Source organism: Pieris brassicae, chromosome 1, assembly GCF_905147105.1.
Source record: "Pieris brassicae chromosome 1, ilPieBrab1.1, whole genome shotgun sequence".
Lineage (NCBI taxonomy): Eukaryota > Metazoa > Arthropoda > Insecta > Lepidoptera > Pieridae > Pieris > Pieris brassicae.
The window spans coordinates 13,147,265-13,173,979 of NC_059665.1; the positions used below are offsets into that span (position 1 = coordinate 13,147,265).

Sequence of the window (26,715 nt, forward strand, 5' to 3'; positions counted from 1 at the left end):
TAATATAATAAGGGTAACATTAAGTTAATGTTATTATTTAATGTACACGATTTCCGACGTAGTGAAGGCCTACACAAATTTATCCATTTGTCCCTCATCTGCGCTTCTATTTTCCCGTTTTCATCCTTCCATTTCATCTTCCCAGGTTAGAGGTGGGTGTTCTATATTTTTTTCTCCCCACTGGGCCATTCCAAGTAAAGGATTTCTGACCAATCGTAAATTACGAACGCGGGCAATATGTCCCAACGTCAGTTATTTTTCTACGGCTTCATTACACTGTTACAGTTTTCAAAGTATAGTAAAGTAAAAATCATCCGCCTAATTCCATAGGTTTATACATTATAGGGGGTTGTGTGTTTTTCAAATATTTGAGATTAAAACGTGTGGCGGAGAGTATCTTGTCAGTTCTCGCCCGCTATACGTTTTGGGAACTGTTATATTAATAAATGAAAATTTAGATCTTTCTTTTTAATATTGACCCGTATATGTAATTAACAATATTGTTAAATAAATTTGGATTTCATGTCAATAAGTAATAGACTTAGTCACTTTGTGTCTAATAAGCGTAGGTGTTATACGCCTCCGTTTAATTATGTGATGGCAATCACTGCTTCCATTAGTGGGAATATTTTGTACACGCTGACCATGATTTTGGAGAAACGATTTCAATATACAATCTATAAATTTAATTTCACAACTACCAACATTTAACGTGTGCGAATAATAATTTATTTACTTAAAACTGTACAACTACCCTAACAGCTTATAGTCATACCGGGCTGTGTATACGGTGCTAAAATATATTGTTAAAAGCTGTACAACATCGTTAAGTTTTAGAAGTTTCTAACAAATACAAATTTTAATTTTACACTTAAAGTTAAGATAAAAAATCCTATATCAATTAAAAAGGACAGGATTGTTTCTCCAAATTGATGATTAAGCTACTGGTGTGTACATATATAATAATAATATCTACCTAACGAATTTGTAACATATTAAACAACGCGCCATGTTGTGCCATGGCCGCTATCACCTCCTTCGATTAATTATAATGGGTAAAATCCAGGGTAAACGTCGTGCTGGTAGAAGGAAGAAATCATGGCTTCTTAACGTTACGGATTCGACGGGTATTGCAACTGCGGAAGAGTTGTTGCATCTGGTACAGGACAAGACACGCTTCAGGAGACTGACAGCGAACCTCGTGTATATATAACCATATAACCTCGAGATATCATATTAATGGTTAATAGTTTGTTATGGAATACCTGGGAACACTGACACATACATGTAAGTAAAGTGTACCCAAATTTAATCATTGTAATCTATGTATTATAACGAAAACATATTCATTTTTTGGATTATACCAAAAATATACAAATTTTAATCCAACATTTCAATTCATCTTTTGGCTTTTATTTTTGCAAAACAAAGCAATCTCAAATCAAGGATCGTAATAATTCAAACTTTATGGTGATCCTACATTCATGTATAAGCTTCATATTAAATTAATTTTCGTTACTGACCTCGTCGGACGCGCCTTCGTGAAAATGATGTTTAAATCAATTTTATATATGTGATATTTGACTTTGCAAAACGGAATAATTCCGTGAGAATTGAGTTTTGCTGAAAGGGTGAAAATTGTGACTAAATTTATGACGATTACGAACTCGTTATAAAATATTTCTTCTTGCGTTGACAATTTCCGATTTCAAATAATAACGTAAGAACTTCTTTATGACCTTATTTTTCGAAAAATTTATCAACAGTTGGACACAATACAATTGTTCATACAATTGTACAACTTTACAGAAATTTATTAAATAAAGTTATATTAGATAAAGTTAAACAAAAGGCTTTTATTATCCTAGACATGAATACAAATAATATAATTATTTCATTTTACCTTATTACTACTAAGATTATTAGAGAATTTCATTAATTGTAATAGATTTATTACTTTAATTTTAATCGATATTATATATTTTTGTTATTAATGGCTTCGAATCTCTTCGAATCAACCGTGGTAGGGATAAGAAAAAGATGGTGCGTAACCGTAAAATGTGACGGTAAATTCTTTTCCAACGCCGATATAGAAGATTCACTTCAAAAATTGATTCATATATGTACTACAAAAGTTTCATCCTTCATTTTCTTCATCTTGGTAAATAGTGTCAGACACTAATATAATAGAATTGATCTAATTAAATGAAAAGGAGCGCAACTAAGGGCCTTCTCGCTTTCGAGCGATCTCGTCCAGGCAAGGATCTACTTTAGTCCCCAGGTTCAGCGTAATGCATGCTTATTCTCTTCTCTTCATCCATTTCCTCTTCCATTTCCCTTCGTTTAAATACAAACGACTAGTTCTTATGAAGTACAACAATATATTTTCAATTCAGTGTTTACGTATTGTAATGCGAAAATAACGAGTAGGTCTTCATATTTCACTTTGTATCTGCGAATACTATGTATTGCCATAAATAAATTTTGCAGAATTGAACAAGAATATCTCTGCAATTATATATATATATATATATATATATATATATACAGTCGTGGTCAACTAATTAGGGACACTCTTTGGTTAAAGCGAATTGTGAATTTATTTTTTATTTTCCAACTAGTCTAAACCATATTCCATATCTCTTACATGTAAGTATAATTAGTCATTTATGTGCCCGATTATACAAACAATAACAACTTCTTAAACATTAAACCTCTTTACAGTATAGCTGATAGATTATCGTAGTGCTATTTGTTCAAATAATGCTGGATGGCCATTTAATTAGGGACACTGAGATATTGCGTTCTGTTTTCAAAATTTGAATCTCAATACTTTTTTACTTCTTCTCTTATTGTTTCGTGGTAGTTTTGGCGGCAATCCCGATATTTATTTTAAGTTTTGAAAAATATTTTTAAGAAAAATGGGTAAAAATAAAAGTTGCGATCCAACACTACGAAAAATTATCATGAAGAATGTTTTCGAGCATGGTTGGCCATACCGAAGGATAGCAGAATATTTAATGTGTTCAAAAACTATGGTATACAATGCAGTGCAACATGTCAGACGCAATAACACAGATTTAAATGTGCCCAGAACAAAAAGATCGAGAAAAACAACTCCGCAAGAAGATAGAATGATAACCAGGTTAGCTAAGAAAGATCCGTTTCTAGGCTCTATTTTAATTAAACACGAAGTGTTTGGGACAGACGAAAGAGCTGGTGTCTCCGTTCGACGACGTCTGGTAGAAGCAGGGTTGTTCGGAAGAGTGGCTCGCAAAGTACCGTTGTTGAAGAAAGAACATAGAAAAGCTCGTTTGGCGTTTGCACGTAAATATGGACATTGGACCTACGCCCAATGGCAACATGTATTATTCTCTGACGAGACCAAGGTTAATTTGATTTCTTCAGATGGAAGGCAATACGTACGGCGTCCAGTAAAAGCGGAAATGAATCCAAGATTCTCAAAAAAGCAGGTGAAACATGGCGGTGGAAACATTAAAATGTGGGGTTCATTTTCTGGACGTGGAGTGGGACCTGTGAGGAAAGTTCAGGGTAACTTAGACCAACATCAATACAAGACAATATTGGAGTAAACGATGCTTCCCTATGCTGAGGAGCATCTCCCTATTATATGGACGTTTCAGCATGATAAAGACCCGAAACATACCGTCCGTTCAGTCAAGTCGTTTCTTACCAGTCAGTCAGTATCGGTGCTAGATTGGCCAGCAAATAGCCCGGACCTTAACCCAATCGAGCACCTTTGGCACGAAATCAAGAAAAAAGTAGCCACTTATCGTACCACAACTTTAGATGAACTTAATGAAGCTTTTTGTGAGGCATGGGCAAACATTCCTGTCGAAACATGCCAGAAACTGATAATGTCTATGCCACATCGGTGTCAAGCGGTAATTACTAACAAAGGTTTTGCTACTGGGTACTGATTTTACACGTAATAAAATGGAGCTGTTAAAGATATTATAATACTGCAGATTATTAGTTTTGTTTAACTCTATTTTTCATTATAGTTTACTGTCCTTAATTAAATGTCTAGCTACAGAAGTATACCTTAAAATTGAATCTTTGATATTAAATACTTTTTTCTATTTATTTATTCTTTTATTTTCAGCCATTTAAAGCATAATAATCGGACCAAATTATGCAAATAATAGTTACTGAGAAATCAATAGGGTTTTATATTTGTATGTACATAACCGGTTATTGTTCTTCACTATCTTGCATGTCCCTAATTAGTTGACCACGACTGTATATATATATATAGGTGGGATCTTTATATGGGTTTTTAGGCTAGGCTCTAATAAGGATGGATTTGAAGGATATTTTTTTATTAAATCAAATCTAATATAATTTATTTAATTATTAATATGTATAACAGATTACAAAGATAGATAATAAATATATATATATATATTTATTATCTATCTTTTATTTATCTTCAAATATTTCCTCACCGTTGAAAATATCATTATCCAAATAATTAGGTGTCATAGTTAGATAAAACCCTCGTACATTCGCGGATTATGGACGTAATTCGTGTTTGTACGAGGCACATGGAACAATTGTGAGTATCTTGCCGCATACGGTGGAGAGATTCTTAGAGAAATTTACGACAGCAAATAGGGGCTATCTATTTGCCTATTAAGAATACCGTGAAAAAATAATTGGCAAGTGTTACTGACTCCATCAACATTTTAATGATTCTTAATTATAATATTTGCAAGAATGTGCGTAACTATCGAAACATTGATACTGTTTAAAACTAAGGAGTCTCATTAGCTTTTTTTGTATTTTCAACAGACTATCTAGAGTCTATAATCTATTATTAACAGAGTATTAACGTTTATGACATAAGACAGTTACCACTTAAGGTTATTACGACAGAATCGGAGGGTTTTTTGGTCGAGTATAGACATCTCGTCATAAACCCTTTTGGGCTGCAATAACTAAGTTATTTCCTTCATAATGCTGTTTCGGCCTATTCAATAGTTAAAGAAGTAAAACTGGGGGTCTCTCTGCTTTACTGCATTTACCATTGAGAGTGTTCAGAGGTGTTGATCTAATACCTGCAGCCGAGTTTCATTATCGGGTGACAAGGCAGAATACAAAATACCATCCGTATCACCTGGACGTCCACAACTGAGCGTATCTTAAGGCACTTCTTGCCACATACCACCAGTTCACCAATTCAGCTTAGGGTCCTTCAAGAAAAGAACGTACCAATTTTTAAATGCGAGCCTTCTGACAATGTGAGTGTCCACGGGGGCGGTATCTCTTAACAAAAACATTTATTCAGCAAAATGCTGCTAAAGGGACGCTATTACATGTCCTGATTGTCCAATGTATGGCTACGACGGCTACAACACTGAATAAATTATGGGAATGAATGTAACAGACAAAAAACTTCAAAGATTTTTTTTTTAATTTTAAACGACTTTAAAAGCGAAGGAGAAGGTTATCCATTGGACGTGTAATTTTATTTGTCTGTACAAGCATAGTTTTATCGTCGACCGATATGAATGATTGATGTGTCCAATTATTCTTCTGATTGAATACGATATTATTACCCCGTAAATAAAAATAGTTATTGTTGTCATTTATAGTTATTGTTACTTAGTAATACATTTTTAAGTCGATTATGTTTTATATGTATTAATAGGCCACTCTAAAGTTTTTCGTAAATGTATTTAGTATTTACTAACACAGAACAAGCAACTTAATGAAGAATTATTTTAATTGATTTAAATATACTTTAATAACGGATTAAACATAATTATATTATATAATACGTGTAATTGTCTTAATCTAATCCAGTTAATTCTAATTCCACAAACGTTTCATGATTTTCATTACTTTCCCTAAAATTCACCTAAAATTAATCAATGGGGATCAAACAAACCAATATCTCGTTATATTACGTTATTTTAATTATCACAGGGCCGGATTAAGGAAGGACAACTGGGGCTACAGCCCCGGGGCCTTCACAAAAAGGGGCTTCAATATTCAATATACAATAGAGACTTCGGAAAAATGTTTTAAATTCCGGCTAGTAACAGGACTCACCATTCCAAACTATCCCGGTTAAGGTATTTAATCTTCCCATCGTCCTGGAAGAGTGGTTTCTTGTTTTTCCAGTAAGTCCGAGTTATCCCTGAGATCGTCACGTCAGGGTCTTGCGTGTGTAAATTTCTACAGGGCTCCGTCCAACACAATGTATAAAACAGACTTAATAATTGACTTTTTGACACGGTGCTGATGAGATGGCCGTGCCGATGTGGAACCAATCGCTAGGAGATGGCGATTTTTTTTATATATAGCACGTCTCCCTGCTCTCGCTTCCCGAGGGAAGGTGTCCGGTTGTACTGGGTCCGGTACCTTATATTCAAGATGAGTTAATAAAAGCGCATGGACGCACTAATTTGCTCCCTGGTTTCTTCCTTGATTTCTTTGATATGGGTTTTAATCGATTTATATCCCGTAATACACCTGGCGTTCCTAATCTACCACCATTTTCCCGTTCGTAAAACCAAGTGGGATATTAAAAGACATGGCGTTATAAGTTCTTTAGGAATATATATAAAAAATATATGTCACCGCTTTAGTTTTCAAATAAAACGACATAAAACAAACTTGGTAAACTTAAATAAAACCTATCTTTAGGAATTTTTGAATCAGAGCACAATCGTTTCGTGTATGTTCCCTATCCTCAACTAACGACATATAATCACAATTATTAACGATGGATCGGTTAATAAAGTTTATATCTTAATTTAATAAAGTTTATATTACAATTTTATAAAGTTTAGATCACAATTTAATAATGTTTGTATCTAAATTTAATAAAGTTTATATCTTAATTTAATAAAGTTTATTGCTCAATTTAATAAAGTTTACATCTCAATTTAATAAAGTTTATATTTCTATTTAATAAATTTATATCTCAGGTTAATAAAATTTATATTTCAATTTAATAAAGTTTATATCTCAAGATATTAAAGTTTACGTATATTTCAATAAAACACTTACCGTACTATCGACGTCACAGAAAAGTCACAACCATCTTTGACATTAAAGTAAAACAATAACTAATAAGCGAGATTTCTATTTTTGTTGACGTAGCTCTTGCATACACCGCATGGACTAAGCTATACTTGAACTGACAGGTTAAAATAAAGCCAGTTAATAATATAAATATTCTAAGGTGCATTCACATTATGGACTGTTCAGCATCAAATTGATTTCCACCACGGAAGGATTGGCGGTACCGATAACAACTTCTTTATGTGTCATAATTCGAAGGAATTTAGTTTAAATATTATGTAACAGTGGAAAACAATAATTTGATTGTATGAATGACAAATACAATAGGCGATGTATTTTCAAAAATTATAATTTAATTTTGTTCATGAAATTTGAAACCTGAAATGAAATTCGAAATGGTCCACGGAAAGGATGTTTTGATTTTAATATTAAAAAAAAATTAAATTATTCAGATTATTAGATGAGAGCTTTTTTTAAGTTCACTTAAAACTCCCTTAGAAACTGTGACGCGCTCGATAATTTTATTTTCACTGTCAACACTTACATACGACCACCACGCAAACAATCAGATTAACATACGTACATTATTCAAAATACGTAGGACTTGTATGCTAGCAATATCTGAAGCGCTCGAGTATGTCCATGGCACAGTTTTTTACATTTTTGAAAGTCTATAGCCGCTCCCCCCACAGATGAAAACGTATACATTATATGACATTTTTTTCTTATAATTATCTAAGCTTCGCAACTCAATAGGTCTCTATGACGCTCGAGTAAATCCCCATTTAGCACTGTGGGCTCCCCTACTACTACATCTACTGCCAGTTTTCAAATTAAGGGCGTAGAACGGAAGAGAAAAACTGACAATAAACTCTCCGCCACTCTTTTTTTTTTGTTGGCCCAAGGTCTCCAGACCTCTACATCCGGCCCTGAATTATTATGTTATACTGTACTTCTGACATCTTAAGCATTGAGACCACAGTAAGCTAATTAAACATGTGTAAAATAATAGGATTAATCGTTACTGAGCTATTACACAACACTATTACAATGGATTACAACCGTCGAATTATTTAAGGGGAAATTATTCCTAGTACTATACAAATAACGTGTATTTTCATATGAAAAGGCAAAAGGAAATGTTCCTCGTGGCTATTAGTTGTTTACAAGTTAATGTTTCATTACAGTTGTTATATTCGAAACCTTGTTTAGATTTAATACCTTCTGGCAATATGAGCGTCCTTTTTTTCTGGCAATTGTGTGATATGATATCAGTGGGGTTTTACCTCTGATAACTACGTGTCTAAGGGCCTTTTGGCCTAACTCAAAAAAAATTTTTTTGGTCTCAACTTCAAATTTATCCATCAAAGAAATTTATGTTTATAAATTTTAGAACAAGACGATCCTTTGCGTTATTGTCAACACAATGTGACGGTACATTTCAAAGTATAGAAAACATGCCTAGAAACTCAAACTCAAAATAACTTTATTTGTATAGGTAAACATGAATGTCAACAGAAAATATGTTAAATCGATTCTAAATTTACATATTTTACTACTAGTTCGCAAGTCAAGGGCGTAGAGCGGACAAGATGAGTTGGCAAGTCTCAGCCACTTGTGTTGGGCGCAGACACAGGATAAAGGTAGACAAGAAGGACAGAAAGCGCCTTATAAATCACTGAATCAAAAATAAAGTGTGTAATTAATTTGCGTGTTACTTACATAATTGTAAGACAATATACCTCATCGTATTTGGAATTGTAAGTTTCCAAAGCACTATACTAATTACACTATTGAACTTAGATTACACTATCCTACCTGAAAACAATAAAAAAATAAAGTCTTTTATTTAAAGTATCAATTACTTTTTAGGCTTTCTACAATAACATAACACAATAATGAAACAATATTGAATGTTTTCAATCACGGTGTCTTTAACAGCTGTCAAGCTCATATCTGTCAAATCCAAACAAACTGTTATGTCAACCGCGTTGGCTGCTAGCTACTATAGGATTAGATAGTACATAGCCTCTGTTTTACCTATGGATGGGTGTCGTATAAAATAAAGAAACATAGTAGTTTCTTTCCATAATAAGTATTACGTAACTCAGTTTTCTTTACAGATCACCATCATGAAAGGTTGTCTGCTTATAAGTCACTCTAATCCTCAAAACTTTTTACTTTTGCTACTTAAAGAGCCAACTATGTGTTTGAGTTTCGAATATCGATGATATTAAATATATCCTTTTCTCATAAGGCTTAAGAAGTCGATACTTAAAACTAAGTAGCAGGAATGCTACAGCTCAAAAATGTTTTGAATTTGACAGCACTAAATCTCCACACAGCATCTAAACCATAAACCAGAAAAGAATTGACCTCAACACTGTTAGCTGTTCTCCATACTCTATATAAGATATATAAAAATACACAAAACAATCTAATGAGATACCTTAGTTTTAAACAGTATCAATGTTTCGATCGTTACGCAGATTCTTGCAAATATTTTAATTAAGACTCATTAGAATGTCGATGGAGTCAGCAAGACTTACCTTTTATTTTTGCACGATATTCTAAATAAGCCTAAATTATTTGCTGTCGTTAATTTCTCTAAGAATCCCTCCACCGTATGCGACAAGATACTCACAATTGTTCCCTGTGCCTAGTACGAACACGAATTACGTGCACAATTCGTCAATGTTTCGGGATTTATCTAACTATGACACTAATTATGAGGCTATTGATATTTTCAACCTCACCAAAGAGGATGTATGGAAATAATTCAAGACGCGGGAAGACTTTGACTATGTTTAGAAGTAACAATATAGTTTTTTCTTTGAAATATTTTTCGTGTACTTTTTGTTAAATTTGAGAAATTTTCATCTATTATTTTGTATATTACTGTACTTATGTTTTCTGTTTCATATATATTGTTTATTTATGTAATCTCTTTTGTATATTGTCTAATTGTTTTGTTTTATAATATGTAGCTATTTTAGCTGTAAGATTACAAATTAAGAAATAACTAATGTTGTTCGTTATAATTTCAGGTTTCAAGAGGGCAATTAATTTGTACTTGACGTATTGATAATACAATAAACATAAGACCAGCGTGAATCCCCGCTGTGACGGCTGTTCACCTAATTGCCGATAAAGAGAAATAATTAATATAACTTACCAACTTGCTTCTAGCTATGGTACAAATCGATAAAGGCGAACAATAAGCAAGATCATTATTATTGGTTGATTCAGTCAATTAAGGGAAAACATTATTATTAAGTTTTCTTTAAATTTTACGTTTGCCTATTCCCATGATTTATCCCAATTAATTGGCGTGTTATTGATAAGTTCTCCTAATTAAGATAACATAAGTTTCTCAATTATAGTTGAAGACAATTTTTCAACCCTTTCAACAACCTGGTTGTCTACAAGAGACTGCTTTTAATAGTAAACCGCATTTTTTTATGTTGTCAGTAAAGTCTTCATTAAAATAAAACAAATGAAATTACTTAGCATATAATTTTAAACTTACCAAAACACTGTCGATTCCATAACCTTGCTTGTACATTAGCGAATATTGTTATTAGTGTTACCTGATTTTAAACCAACGAAATTCCAAACAATAGGCCTGCCGATTTTATTGGTTAAGGTGTCAGGGTATGAAGCAAATGAAGCGGCGTCTTTCAAACTGAAGACATCTTGTTGTACTGGGAAAATTTAATAAATTTTTAAGGATAACAACACCGTTACTTTTTCATTTTCTTTCTCAAATAAAGAAAATTGTAATTTCGTTTAATTTTCATGTAAATTGGAGGGTCTAAATCTAAAATGGTTTTGTTTTACGAATTATGTTGAAGTGGCAATTGTCTCACTAAGCCTGATGAGATGACGCTTACGAAAATTGTTTAGCAAAGAAATTTTATAATTGTCAAAGACATTTTATGTGACTGCTGAAAAAGTATAATTACAGCCGAAATCAAGTAGAAATTATTAATCCAAACTTGAATTATGATAATTCCGGACACGTTTGCAATAACTGTGAATACAATTTATAGTGTATCAAAGACAAATTTTAGCAAGAAGGATAAAGATCGCGGAAATAGCCAAAGGTAGAAAATTTAACAAATCAGAACTTACGCCCACGCCCACGAGCCCACGAACAAAGGCTGCACTATGTGAATGTACAGGTTATTTAACTTCTTGACACCACTGGACTAGTGTGAAGATTGAAAATGAGAAAAACAATCGAATTAGTGAATTGATTGTGAGTGCATGTTAGTCTTAAGTGCTATGTATATGGATAAAAATAGTACACAAGAACAGTATTTTCCTTTTAATAGAGACTGTAAGTAGCGTCGGTATACTTTATTTTGTTAAATATCCTTTTTAGTAAATTAGGTTTGTTAAAGTAGGTAAATTACTCATTACTCTTAAGTAAGGAACGTAATGTCTTTTGCAGAGACAATTTATATAAAAGTTTCTACATTTTTGCTTAAATTATTTTATCTTTGACCACAATCTCTAGCCTCTGACTAACCAGCGCAGTTTTACCATCTAATATAGTTATGTTGCTATTTGCTACAGCAAATCTTGGATGAAAAAAAAAATCAGTACTATTACACTGTTTTATTGTAGGACCCTTCTATCTCTTTTCACAACACCGTATACACAATATGATAGAAAGAAACGAAAGATTCAACGGACAAAATACTCATTTTCTTACTTAATGGAGTACATTTTCAGTACTAACTAAAACTTAAGAAACAAAATAATAATGTAGAATTTATAAATAAAATAGCATATTACCAAAGAAACAATTTATTCCACAGTTCACTAACAGTGCATTCACAGTTTTAGTTTCTTATAGCAAGACCTAGTACATAGAAAGATAGCGTGATAGTATCTAATATTATATATATGTAACTGTTGGTTAACCGCACAGTTGGTTATAGGAAACGGAAATTACATCGAAGAAGGCTGTGCTTAAATCTAATTAAATGCTTCATATTATACACTTTTGAAGTCTACATTCTCTAAGTGAATAATTTCATACAAATTTCATTATATGGTACAAATGCATGGAAATAAGTCATTCGATGAAGGAATTCTAAACTCCTTTACATAAGCTTGCTTTAGATTTGTAGTTTAAATCTAAAGAGATATAAAGAGTATGGGCAGGCCACGGACCTACCATTGCTTTCGCATTATCTTTATTTAAAGTAAAAAAAAATAAAGAATATTTTCAGTAATAATATTGGCAAGAGATCCGCAGTTTTTTAAAGTGGATTTTAGGTTTAACAACTAAATAATTGTATAAAGTTTCCTCAATAAAAATCTTGCCAAATTACGATGCTATCAAAGTTATTTACGATGTGTGTTTACAAAATAAATACATAAATGTGATTCAATAAGCATTATTGCTACACATGGTGCTTTTTATATTAACCTAAGTTTTGACTACATAGCCGTATTTACATGAGGTACAGTGAAGCACGAATTTTAAAATTTTCATTGTTTCAACGTTTAATAATGTCTACATAATTCTAATTCCAATGATTTTTACATATAACTGTGAAATTATCTGAAATATATGATAAATCTTATTACTAAATATTATTTTGAATTATTTTGTCATTTATGAAAAATACACACAAAAAGTAAAGTTGGATCATCCTTGCTCTGTAATGTGATAATATGTGATAACTTTATATCGGGTTAAAGAGAAGGCTTAGAACACAACAGTAAATAGAGAGTTTTATCTAATTTACTTTGATCCTAAATATTGATTTGAGAGAATAATTTTACAATCGGACAGCAATTAATGGGGTAAATTAACTTAAAATAGAAGAATGGTCAATAACAGTGGAGATGGTACATTTCGACTATTTGTGATAAGGCAACACGAATCTTGTAGCGTGTATGTAATTGCTTTCATATAGACCAGGGACACATGAACTAGAGGCTCACCTTAAATAATATCACCATCCATGGACAGTCAATTCCAGAGAGCTCGCGAGTGCGTTGCCGGCGAATATGGCTTAAGTAACGCCCATTTGTGGAACAACAGACATCGATGTGGAAAATGGCCTGCAGATGTAGTTTACCAATCACAATTAAACGAAACGCCATCGCCATCTTTTGTTTTATATTCCCATTGGTATTTTTACGATAAATAAATGTGATATCACAGCATAAAATATATCTGTTGTTTTTTTTTATAATAATCTTTATTATCATAGAACATTACCTATTTAGAACATACGCTTTTTCTTAACAATTTATGTTAGAACATTTACAGTGAAAGCCTTCGGGCTATACTAAGAATTCGTTACAATAAGGTGAATGGTTTATATATATGACCAATTACGCTTAACATTACAAAATAAAGGAATCGTATTTTTACTATAATAACTTACATTTACGGCTGCCTACCCACGTGGCGCATAGCCTAGCCTGGGTTCGATTCCTAATACTGTTTTGGGAACCACAAACTATCAATGTAACAGACAAAATGTGAGTGTCCCTAGCCTAGCCCTTGCCATGGAGCGCCGACGCGCTGCTTTCGATAGTTTTGAAAAATGCTAGCGTTGCGATAGCGCTCGTTTTGACAGTAAATATGTAGTATTTAATTTCTGTGTATTTTATTATCATAGTATAAAAACTCCTGCTTGTTTGGCACTAAAAGGGCTAGGAGCTAATGGGACAAATTCCTCTTAAATTTTAAACTAAATATTTATTTAAATATGTAGCTAGTCCAATGGGCCCGCGAAAATTTCTATGTTTGCAGATAGTTTAAGTATTGATTGTCGAAAATAGGTTTTTACAATTATCGTGTCGCAGGTCCAATAATATGATTTGCTAAAAGCTTAAATACTGGATGCGAAGCGCATTGTGAAAGCGATGATTTCCTTCATATATCTTTCAAAATGTATACATTGATTAACGATATGAGATACTTAGTAAAATAGTGATTTTAGAATGACTCTTTCTCTAATACCGATACATATACTATATATACAAAATATGTAACCTCTTTATCTATATAAGTCGTAATTATCCCGGATTTTTGTATGTACATCTTATGTAATATATAAAGCTTTATATAGGTCACTAATTAACTACTAAAGTTTAAGAGTTTTATCGCCCTAAGCACACAAAGTTTTAACAATTATCTATAAACGAGGTTAAGCAAAATAGTTTAAGAATACAGTGTGTCGAGAGTAGACAGATGATTTGGGACGTCAAACTATAACAACAGCAGCTGTCAAGTGATCGTAACAGTGCCACATACTAGTCTTGGCCGGCGCTTGCAATTGGTACTACCCTCGCCATTTTGAAATGTCAGACAAATTTAACAGCAAATAATTTTACCATCTACCAACATCTAATAAAAATTCAACTGTAAATGTTTTAACTTTTACTCCTTACGTTATTAATTATAATGGCAAAGTTTTTTATCGAACAGTTCTTTAAAGATATTAATAGGAATTAATAGGAAAGGTAACAAAACCTATCATATGTTGTTCATAAGTTTGTATTACATTTATTTAAGCCTAGACCTTCTAGATACTAGTATACATCGTTTCATTGAGTTAACCTGCATGACTTCAAATTATTCCCCTTATAATGGTATTTTTTTATAAAATGGCAATACTAATATCCATGACAGCCATGCTCTTACCGGCCAAGAAAGTGTGCGACACTGCTTACATAGAACCTGAAATATTGTGAATCCAATATTTAGTTATACTATAACAAAAAAATACATCAAAACTGAGTTTCGTTGTTGAAGTCATAATTATTGGAATCAGCTGTTACTGTGTAACTTCCTATAGCGATAGCCATTCTATACTTTATATTCATTAATTCTATGAAAATGCGTAGCGCTGATGTTGGCTTTGCGCAGACACGTCATTGAAGTCGGGATCTCAATCGCTATTCGTTCGGTTTAACAGAGTCGAAGTTGTAGAGAATGTTCACATGAATTAAAAATTTCACACACACTCACAGATAAACTTTTGCTCTAAACTAACATTCGACACAGCTTTTGACGATGTCACGCGTACAGAATAGATACATATATGTACATGTTGTAGTCAATTAATTAATAAATGGATTATCACAAATACTATTTAAAGCATATTGTATTGATATTGCAAGCAATCCGTGATGTCTACTCTAACTTTAGTGTTTCTGAATCAGTTTAAACATTATTCACATAGACTACACTACAAAAGCTATTTCTACAATTATTATAATATTTTATACAAAGACGATGCCCTAAAATAATTTAAGATAGTTATATTATGAAGTTATAAAATTATGTTAGCGACATCCCTAAGTAAGCCCTTGATGTCTTGACGCTGTGTGTGAATGCGCTTTACCAATAGTGGCTTGGTGGTTGGCTGCGATCTCTAATTCGATTTCCAGAAAATCATACTAAATTGAAAGGCTCAGAAACCTAGTTTAAAAAATAATTAGTGAAATAAGCCTAGCTCATCACAGGGTTATAGTGACTATTTGCGATCTATTATAAAGCAACTTCAAAGAACTATTATTAATGCGGGAAATCCACCAGTGTTAAGCTGATTCCGTGCGCCATTGTTATAATAAGATTATTGTTTAATTATTGATTACCGTCAATTGATTTTAGAATTTCTGTGACTCCTACCATATTCATCTTTATATGTATATACTACTGTACGTGTATCACTGAACTCCTCTTAAACGGCTGGACCAATTTGAACGAACTTTTTGTGCAAGTGTTCGTAATTAAACTCCTGAACGGCAGATTATGATGAATATATGAGAGTCGCGAATGCTTTACATTTGAGTGATTTTTCTGTATGTAGGACGTGTTTAGAGGACAACGTATGTCGAATTCGCTAGTATAATAATAAAATCTTGTATGCGTTTCGTTTAAACAACATAAGTAGCTATTTGCATCTTTGGAATGTAATGTTAAATTTTCAAATGTAATGACTATGTTGGATCTTCGCTCTCTACGTCCGTTGGCTTGGTCTGTCCTATGCCAAACTCTCTAAGCGCATCCTCAATATGTTTAACCTTAAAAAATAAACACACGATAAAACTCTTGAATTTTAAAATATTAAATAGAATTTAAACAGGACGTTAAATAGATTGTCGTTAAAATGGTGTATTTCAGAAGGATTAATTAGCATACAACAAAAACTATTGATTACAGTAATAAACACGTTCCTCAGTGATTAATGTATTGTGAAACTTGTTAACACTCGAGTGAAATAAATATGGGTTATCGTTTATATTATATTTATCAATTCAAAATATAGACTCAAGAGAATCAAAAACTATTTGAAATACTCCATATAAAAACACCAGACATGAAAAAAATACTGACTCTGAAAGCAAGTTTAAGATCTACACCGAAGTAGATCTTTGAATTGTTGTTGCTGTATGAAAATTTTAACGTATAAAACATGTCTCGATCACACAAAACATATTTTCAGACTTAACTTATGATGTATGCTCACCTGGCTCGCGTCCGGATCTGTCCCCGGGTGCGTGTACTTGTGTAGAAAGTGACAAGTGCCGGGAATGTCCTTTGGGAAGGAATTCGGGAGACACGACCTGTCTCGCGGTTCCATCTCGAAACCCGGGAACTTGATTAGCCACCTGTGAATAATTAGATTTACTGTGAAATGCTTAACCCTAGGAGTAGGATTTGGCGTTTATTTTGTTAACTAAACAAAAGTACGTTAAATTGATACACAACAATTTGATAAATTTAAACTACATTTCTGTATTTTCATTGTCAGTCTACCACTAGTTTGGTAGTCGAAATTTTGCTATGCCTAGCCGAAAAACAAATGTTAAAAGTCATAATATAATATATATATAAAGCTAAGATTTAAGTGAGACCGCCGCCCATGGACGCTCACATTGCCAGAAGGCTCCCAAGTGCGTTGCCAGCCTTTCAAGAATTGGAACGCACTTTTCTTGAGGGACCCTAAGTCGAATTCTATTCGGAAATTGTTCGGAATTGGTTCGGAAAATTCAGTGGGTAGCTGGTTCCACATAGTGGTGGTGCGCGGCAAAAACTGCCTTAGAAAACGCGCAGTCGACGTGGACGTCGAGGTGATATGGATGGTATTTTGTATTCTGCCAAAATACAAAAACGTTTTGCTTTTTAAGCCTTTACCAAACATTAAGCTTTTATAGTAAATAGACTGCAGGCCGCCATTATCTAATACAATTCTAACTTTAACATAAAGATAAAATAATTGTGTCATCAAACAAAAAAATATTCCATGCGTATGAAGCGTTTCTTTCAAACGGTAAGTTTATGGACCTAAAATAAGAGAGCGTAGTTTTCAAAATTATACATCTAAAGTTTCCGAAAGAAGGCACACACATCGATAAAAACCGAACAAAAATCCGTTTTAGTTCGTTCAATTTATAAATAAGGATTTACGGGAAAATCAAACTATCATATTAGGCATTATTATTCACAACGCGTTTAAGCCAATATTCACAGAGGATCATCTTTTCACACACAAAGTATGAACACAAAAAATATAGCTCCTTTCCCTATAATACTGTTTGAATCAATGTTCAAAAGTATGAGTTATGATCCGATAAGGTAATGGAAATGGACGAGAACTTTCACGTATTTTCGAAGTTTCGGGACGTATATTGTTAGTTTTTGGGACGTCAGGGTATGTAACAAAAACTTGGAAATATAAGGGTTTTTATCAATAAATTGAAGGCATTCATTGTACAACGAACCACCTGTTATGTATAAACTTACATTTTCTTTCATCCATCTTCAGTTAGTATAATATTTATGAAATTATACTATTTAAGTACACTATAATAAATATAGAGGTATAGCATTGAAGTACGTTTAGTGTTAATTATTTTATTAGTCGATAATGTTTCGTGGATTAATTCAAACTGGCTAATTATATTTTTTACTATAATTTTAACGTGTGACGCTACCAAAATGCGAATTAGCTCGTGAAGTTAAATTTTCTTAGATTAAGTATTAAGCAGTTATATGATCCGCTTTAGGTGGTGACACCAATCGTTAATTCTTATGAGAATAAATATCATTAAATAACCAAAAAATAAAGTAAGAAATCCAAACTTTAATTCACTGTATTTTCATTTCGAGTCTGCCACTAGGTTTGAAGTCGATATTTTCCTACGTTTAGCCCAAAATTATAGATAAAATCAATTAGGTGGAAATGTGATATGCCGATTTACCTACGAAGTTTGACTTTAAAATTGCAGTAATAGAAGGAGTAATGAAATTAAAATCACCATTATTAAAATAATATCAAAAAATAAACAGCTTAATCAATTATTAAAATAAAAAAACAAAACCTTGTAAAGACAAATAAAGAATGCGTAAAGTTTATGGTTGGGATTACGACGGTTATAAAAACTAATGGAACGATCAAATTTATTATTATAGAACCCTATGAAATAAATATAAAATTATCGTATAATGTCAAGTATTCGTTATGGCTATCTCTCATGTCTTAGGAGATATTTGCTTTGGACAACGATTGGAAATAATCAAATGTTATAGGAACGGTAAGTAGGTCGCCATTTATTTTTGCTGGCGTTGAGTACATTCTTGTTAAATGAAAATTAAACAAGATTCGCTAAATGTTTAACAAACGTTATCTATATTTTAACCAAATTATTCACAAAATATACGTATCAGTTGAACCAAAATATTACTTAAATATGAACCATGTTTTGAAACTGTTTCCCGAACTAGCTAAAATGAGTAGCTTTTGTTAACAATAAAAACTATTGAAATATAACTTTAGTTATACATTTCATACATTCCTTCACTTACTCACACGCACCCACACACTCACTCATGCACGCGTATTGAAAACAGTTGACAAAAAAGGGGTAATTTTATGGAATTTAATATTTAAGTTTGTTATGGAAGAGCTGGGAACCCTGACACAGGTATTTATTATTTTATTGTATTTTATAATTTTAATTTACGCTATAGTGAATTTTAGAGGGCTTTTGCATGGGTAACTTAAACACTGTACATTATTAAAATAAATCTTACTCATAAGTTGTAGGGCTGACATTGATCATCAACGGTTCGGAGCCGGACTCGAATTTGTTTGCTAACGTCACATTGTGCCCGAAGAGGCAGTACTTTAGCATGGTTTTACCCACTACACCAGCGAGTACTGTGCCCGTGTGGAGGCCTATGCGCATCTAAAGAAATTAAAACAATTATATAATTAATTGATAAATTAAATTATACATAAAATCGTGCTTTTTTTAAATTTAATCAATATGATTGATTCTTAAATCTTTATAATTGAGAGTCTCAGCGCTTTTAAATCTTTTCTAAAGAAAGTTAAAATTACGTAGATTTCAAGAAGATGCGAGATCGTCAAGTTGAAAAAAGGAATTCATAGATCACATAAATTATAAATAAAACATAGTTTGCGACCTATGTGTAAAAGTAATATTTAGAGATGAAACTTAACGCTCAGCTTCCGTTAGAAAAGTATTACATTTTAACATAAGAGTATACTTCGTGCTAAGTCTCGTTTTTGAATCTCACCCTAGGTCTACAGTCGTGTCAAAGCACCATTAAAAATAAGTACCTTAATAGGGTTTCCCTCATGTGTAAAGTGCTGTGCGCAAGTTTCCACCATACGTAACGCCATCCAAGCAATTTGCGGCGCATGAGTGTCTATTTTCCGATGTAATCCGCTGGCAACACAATATGCATCACCAATAGTCTCCACCTATGTATAACGAATTACATATATTTATTTATTTACAAAAAGCTTGCCAACGCTCGGCACACTGATAGTAATAAAACACAATGTTAAGTATGACTTATAGGCAAACTTAACATTGCCTATAAGTCATACTTAACATTGACATTAATTTAATCTTTTTTTGAGAACGTCGTGGTTTCGTTTTTCCCCTCCATTTGTCAGCAAAAGAGAGCTCTCAAAAATAATAGTAGGTACATAAACTTTTTTTTTTTTGGTGGAATCTTCGAATTCAAATCAAATCATTTCGTTTGTAAATAATTACTGTCAACGTAATCACCAAATAAGAAAATCAAAGATTAACCCCCTCGCCCCTTCTTAATCATTAACTATTTTCATTCGATTGTTTTTTTGCTTATAAACTGTATTTGTTTGTTTTATTCACATTGGTTTAACATTTGCTGTTCTATTTTTAAATATTATCCTTATTCATTCAACGTATATAAGTATACTGTATCGTATGGGTTAGTAAATTTAATATATAAATATAATTTGCAACCGTCTGAGGATCATCGCAATAATATAAACTTTAAGCACTATGTTTAACAACCGATAGAGCTTGCTTAAAACACATAATTAACTCTGAATTCAGTTTAAACTTCCATTAGTTGAACCTAACTTGGACAGAATCTTGTATCGTGGTTTAATTTAACACTTAATAATATGCGGATGATAAATTATTTTAGACATATATGTTGATTTGAAACGTAACATTAGTAACAACACAACATGTGTGTATGTTCGTCGACGATTCGAGCCACTCTACTTCGAATACGGTTAAGTGAGAGGAGCTGGTACTGGGCAGCTCTCGCCCAAATGTGAGAACAGAACTCCACGTGGGGCCGAATTAGCGCTTTATACAGTTGCAAGCGTTGGCCTGGAGTGAAGTACCGTCTTGCCTTGCTGAGCACACCAAGCTTTTTAACATGGTCATTTTAATCTCCTAATGACCGTGTTTCAGTTAGAACATGGTTATGTAGTCAATTTAAATATATTGCAAAGCTTTGCCGATGAAACTCAATTTTCTATTTCATATAAAATAATCTAGGAAAGTGATACCAGGCTCTTGCATCCTGACACGTACGCCATTCTTACGGTAACAAGATTCATTATCTAGCATGTTTTGTCAGATGTAATATAGGTTATATTATTTGACATAGTCGATACTTGTCAAAGTCAAATTTAAAAAAGAAATAATCGATGACATGTTACTAGTATTTTAAAATAATTAAGTATGGAGTTAGACTTTTGTATTGTATATCAATTATTAAAATTATGAGTTTGTATTAAATCTTAATATATATAAATCTCCTGTCACGATGTTTGTCCGCGATGGACTCCTAAACGACTTAACCGATTTTAAATTAAATTGGCACACCGTGAGCAGTCTGGTCCAACTTAAAAGATAGGATAGCTTAGATTTTTAATTTTTAAAAAAAATATTATTAAAAATAATATAAAAATAAAATTTTATTTTATTACAAATTATTTGTCTATAATTAATTGACAGTCCTAATTATCTGTTAACTCCAAAAGATTCTAACAGATGTCGATACTTTTCGACTGAATTGAGTAAATAATCAATATATGGCACTACTATGGTGAACCGACAAACGTGTCATATAAGCTACAATTTAATATCATTATTACCACGTGTTATTGAGGCTAAAGCATAAATTTAATTTATTTTGTAGTAAACGAAATACCGTGAAATTAAATTATTTCTACTTTTTTAATTTTTGGTGTTAGCATAGCCAAATTATAGTGACGATAATACAGTGGAATTATTCATTCGTGTCACGGTATTAAGGCTAACTAAAACCACATTAAGGAGAAACGAAGTTCGTTTAAAGAAAGAAAGATAATTATTAATTTACTAGCTAGTAAATTAATAATTATCTTTTGAATGTATAGTATAAAACTAATAGATTTGTCTAAGTATACAAGTATGTGTATCTAGTGTCTATGTCATCTGTCAAATCCAACTAGAAGTTATCAATCCGTCTAAGTTTTGATAGTTGACGTAGTTTTCACTTAGACTTGTCTTTGCTTATCATCAATTATATAATAAAAATAATTTAGAATGAGAATTTAACCACTTATTTTCTAAAAATAGATATTTCTTACCTTATAAACATCCAGAACTTCGCAAAATATATCAAACACGCTGTATAAGTCCTCAAGCATATCTATTACCATCATGGGCGTGGCTGTAGCGCATATTGAGGTGAAGCCGACAATATCACTGAACAGCATTGTGACATCATCATGACTTTTTGCCTCTATCGCCTCACCTAAAAATAAACAGAATATTTTATTTAAAAAAAATATATTTATTTTTATTTAATGATGAGTAATGTCTATGAAAACAGTTTAGTACAAATGATAAGGATACGAAAGCAAATACTTAGGTGGTTTTGCCATGTATAACAACCGTGGATGATGTAGTCGATTTGGGTAGGCCTTGTCGTATGGTAGGCTCAAATGAGCATGCAACGTGAATGTCATTAAAGTGGATGAAGCGAGAGAGGTATGTCAGGACTTCGGGAAATAAGCGTCAATAAGAAAATAAATATAAAAAGTGTCCATCGCGTCTATCTATCAGTTCGCTATAAACTCAAAAGTACTCCACGAAATTGATAACAGTTTTCACCAATAACTAAAATGACTCATGAGGAAGGTTTAGTTATATATTTTTTCAAGATTTACGGTTAATGTTTCCGGTGCGAAGCCAAGGCCGTAGTTTCATCTAGCATTTTTTATATTTTGTTAACACTTCGATGCATAAATATAATAATACAAATGGCATACTTAAATATAAAGGAGGACAACTGGCGGCCGTAGTAGTAGGATATACGTTGTGGACAGATAATGTTTGTACAGTAGAGATTTAAAGGAAGCTAGAGAAGAGATTTGTTTCTCTTTATTAGCCAGTACTTTTCTAAAAAAGCTTATTCCTCCTGTACGAGTACACACGTACACAGTAATGAATATTTTTTGACAATAAATTGTCGAGCGCAGGTGTTAACTAACAAATTAATTAGTATAGCAAATATGAATTATTGTGGTTATTAATAAAACGTGTGGGTATAATTGGTAATATAAGGCTTTACCGATATGAAACACATGATGTTAAATGGATAATAGGTCAGGCTTATCCATCATGCTTATTATTAATGATATATTATGTTAGTAAAATGTGTATTACCAAAAAACAGGTTAAAATGTTCCTATTTTTATTATCTTTTGTTTTGTGGATGCTTGTTTAACCTTTTTCTTGCTCCCAATTACAATTCCCAAAGATATATATATATCTTTGGGAATTATAGATAAACAAGAAAACCACAAAGGTGACAGCTACTATATGACTACATAAAGACATCCTATGTCCCAGACTATCGTGGTAACAATATAAATAAACATTCTACATTATAGTCTACCCCCTTATTTATAAGAACTAATTCACTCTTTTGTCTTTTCCTGTCAAATTGTGTTCACGCTGTGATGAAAAGAGACAAGTAGAAAACTCCGCTTACCAAGCCACAGTCTCTTCGCGATGTGTGGTGGAAATATAAGGTGTAGAAGACTGACATTCTTTTCTCTCTCCTTCGCAACGGATTTGCTAAGTTCTACAATTGAGTTCTTCAATTTATCCATTCTTTTACGAAGTCCATCCTGTTGAAAAAAGTCAAAAATTTACTTCGTATGTAATTTATACTTCAACTTATTTTATTGATTAGAATTTCAATTTTAAACAAACACAATAAAATGCTCAGAATTTTAGTTGAAACCATTATTAGTGTTCCTTGATAGGTCACAGATAACCTGCAAGAATAAATCTCTAGTAGGATTTAAGCTAATTTTAAAACTTAATTTCGTATTGGAGCTGTGTTGGTCTAGTGGCTTCAGCGTGCGACTCTCATCCCTGAGGTCGTAGGTTCGATCCCTGGCTGTGCACCAATTGACTATTTTCTATGAGCGCATTTAACATTAGCTCGAACGGTGAAGGAAAACATCGTGAGGAAAACGGCTTGCCTTAGACCCAAAAATTCGACGGCGTGTGTCAAGCACAGAAGGCTGATCACGTCCTTGCCTATTAAGAAATGATCATGAAACAGATACAGAAATTGAAATGAATTGAAATGAGGCCCAGACCTATAAGGTTGTAGAGCCATTGATTCATTTTAATTTTAATGTAATATTAAGGTAAATCATTTTATTTGAAAGAACAAAATTAAGATATTGTGCTATCAAGTTTTCAAATAATTAACGAGATAATAAGAAAATCGCTAATTAAAAATGTCTTCCCTTGGAAATGTAAATGCTTTATCGTTATCCAGAAAACCGACTTGAACGTAATTAATTCAAACACAATTATGACATTGTATCAAGAAATCTTTTGTAATCCCCATGGAGGGATAATTTCCTTAATTGTTTAATGGCAATCTCAGCTAAACAAGTAGGAGTTGTATGCCTATGACTTGAGCAGGCGACAAAACCGACAAACCTTCGATCCAAAAAGGTACAAGTGTCCTGACACCTATAGACTTTTAGAAAAATTTGAGGCCAGGGTCAAGGCAAGTGCCACTGGTTAATTGTAGCGTAATATCAGTCTATATTGAAAGTAGAACGCTGTGGTTCGTTGGAACGTGCGTGCGTGTTGAATAATGCTCTGTCACGTTTATTTATTTGTCAACTGACACAAGAGTGATGAAGACAAAATATTCATTCGTACAGTTTGTTCGCATGGAAACGTGGAAATATATTAATTAAAAAGTTTTATACAGTTTAAAAATGTTTTTAACTCAATTTATTACTTCCAAAACTTACTAACAAATTCATCTCTCATTAATATGAATATAGATCTATCTAATAGAACGTTTATGAACCGCGTCCTGACATCTCAATTTTAAACAATCACAAAATACAGAGACATACACAGACTACTAGAAATTCCGATGTACACAGATAATAAATTGATGCTGTCACCAACCTGCGCCCTAGTCTGTTCGCTGACTAAGATCACGTCCCTTGTGGCGTCATGTAATGGAATGTCGGATATAAATAAACCCCTGCCAGTGAGGCCTTCGAGTCCATCGAGAAAGGGTGAGCCGACGAAAAGTAAGGAATCCGACTCGGGGCAAAATACCATCTGTCCCTTTAATTCGAGGCCCTGCGGAATAGAGCTTGTTAGGCACATTTTCCTTAAAGTATAAACACAAAGACATGTTTTTGCGGGTTGTTAATTTATACAATTCCTATATTAAATGATGTAAGCACTTGTATCACGCACAAAGAAAATCTTTATAAACTTGTGTTGAAAATGCATTAGTAACTAAGCTAAAGGTAATAAAAAAATGTTTAGGTAATTATTCAATATTTAAATTGCAAAATCAATGAAAAGGTACCAATTTAAGAAAACACTTTTGTACATAATAATACATAGCTTCAATCCGTTTAAAAAGTGTTTTCTTAATGTGTAAAAGCTATGTTAACAAAAGACAATACTAGGTACCAATTTCTTAATAATAATTTAATTCTAGGTCTCTCCTACCAATATTGGATTATTACAACAGTTCTATCGTTCGAAATACAATATTCAATAACACGAGACAAAGAAAATAAATTCCATCCCAAAAACCAATAAACAATACGCTTTTGTTTTCAATAAATTTAGCAAGATAAATGACGCCAGTGACGTGACCACACTGACAGTTCACCACAGCTTCATAATGAGATATGACAAGTGTCAAATGCATGGGCTTGACATTTCCTTTGAAATCCCCAACATGTCATATAACCTGTTACCCCGAGAGATTAGTGCTATTTGATGTATTATAAAGCATGTCTTAACTCCAATGTCAGTTGTTGTTTATGAGTATAAACAAAGATATCGTAATAATGCCTTACGCTTTGGTATGTATATAGTATATATTAAATAAAAACCCAATTGTGTTAATTACTTGAAATAATAATACCTGTCGATAGAAGTAAGTCCACCAGACGAAGTATAATTAATTCATGTATATTTCTAAGTACACACTAAAGCGTCTCTTTAATCTTTAATATAGATACGAACAATACATATTATGTAGAAACTAAAGGTAAAACAGCGTTTTTACTGACAATACATCATTAGTTTACCTCGGTAATAAATTAAATAACTAATATTATTATTGACTATTTACGTGAATAATTAGTAGTCAATATTACTTAACAAGAAGTTCTTACAGAAAATGCACTTAATCGAATTAAAAGATTTTAACTATGAATAACAATTAGAATTCAGAAATATACAGCTGACAATAAATGATATATAAGAATTATATATAAAATAAAAATAAACCTTACCGGATGAAAACGATGAATAACAATTAGAATTAGCAATATAGATCTTATCTGTTCCACGCGATTCACAAAAGATTGCCAGATTTATTTTTTAATTTAAATTAGTATTGCTTCAACTTTCAACTACTGCTGAACAATGATTCACTTACGATTCGTTCATTTTTATATAATACAGAAAATGTGGTAAGGATCCTTTTATGGAGACCACTCAAGCTAAAGTTGGGATTGAGTACGACCCTTGTAACGATGTGTACAAACAACAGTAATCTAACTCACTACAACTAAAAGTGCCATAATGATTTCATCTCAACTACAAAGTTCTTTTACTGTATGGCGATATAATTTTGTGTGTGATGAAATCTTTACTGATAAGTTTTTAAAATACGGCATCTCGAAAAATGATTTTTTTATAGTATAATATATATTTTTTAAAGTATTTTATAGGCAAACGAGCCTACGCCCAAAAACTTGCAGTCATCGCAGCCCATGGAAATCCATTTTAACC

The 26,715-nt window shown here is 32.4% G+C and overlaps 1 protein-coding gene across 1 annotated transcript in view; it reads right to left on the bottom strand.

The window, feature by feature from the left end:
- Window positions 1-11,890: 11,890 nt before the first annotated feature.
- Window positions 11,891-26,715, bottom strand: part of LOC123713995 (head-specific guanylate cyclase) — an 85,952-nt gene continuing 71,127 nt past the window's right edge. The window contains exons 9-15 of the mRNA XM_045667955.1: window positions 24,856-25,035; window positions 23,399-23,537; window positions 21,990-22,156; window positions 19,686-19,829; window positions 19,133-19,287; window positions 16,566-16,707; window positions 11,891-16,119 (exon numbers count right to left, since the gene is read on the bottom strand). Coding sequence (XP_045523911.1) covers window positions 16,036-16,119; window positions 16,566-16,707; window positions 19,133-19,287; window positions 19,686-19,829; window positions 21,990-22,156; window positions 23,399-23,537; window positions 24,856-25,035 — 1,011 coding nt within the window. The 3' untranslated portion in view covers window positions 11,891-16,035. The remainder of the gene's footprint in view (window positions 16,120-16,565; window positions 16,708-19,132; window positions 19,288-19,685; window positions 19,830-21,989; window positions 22,157-23,398; window positions 23,538-24,855; window positions 25,036-26,715) is intronic.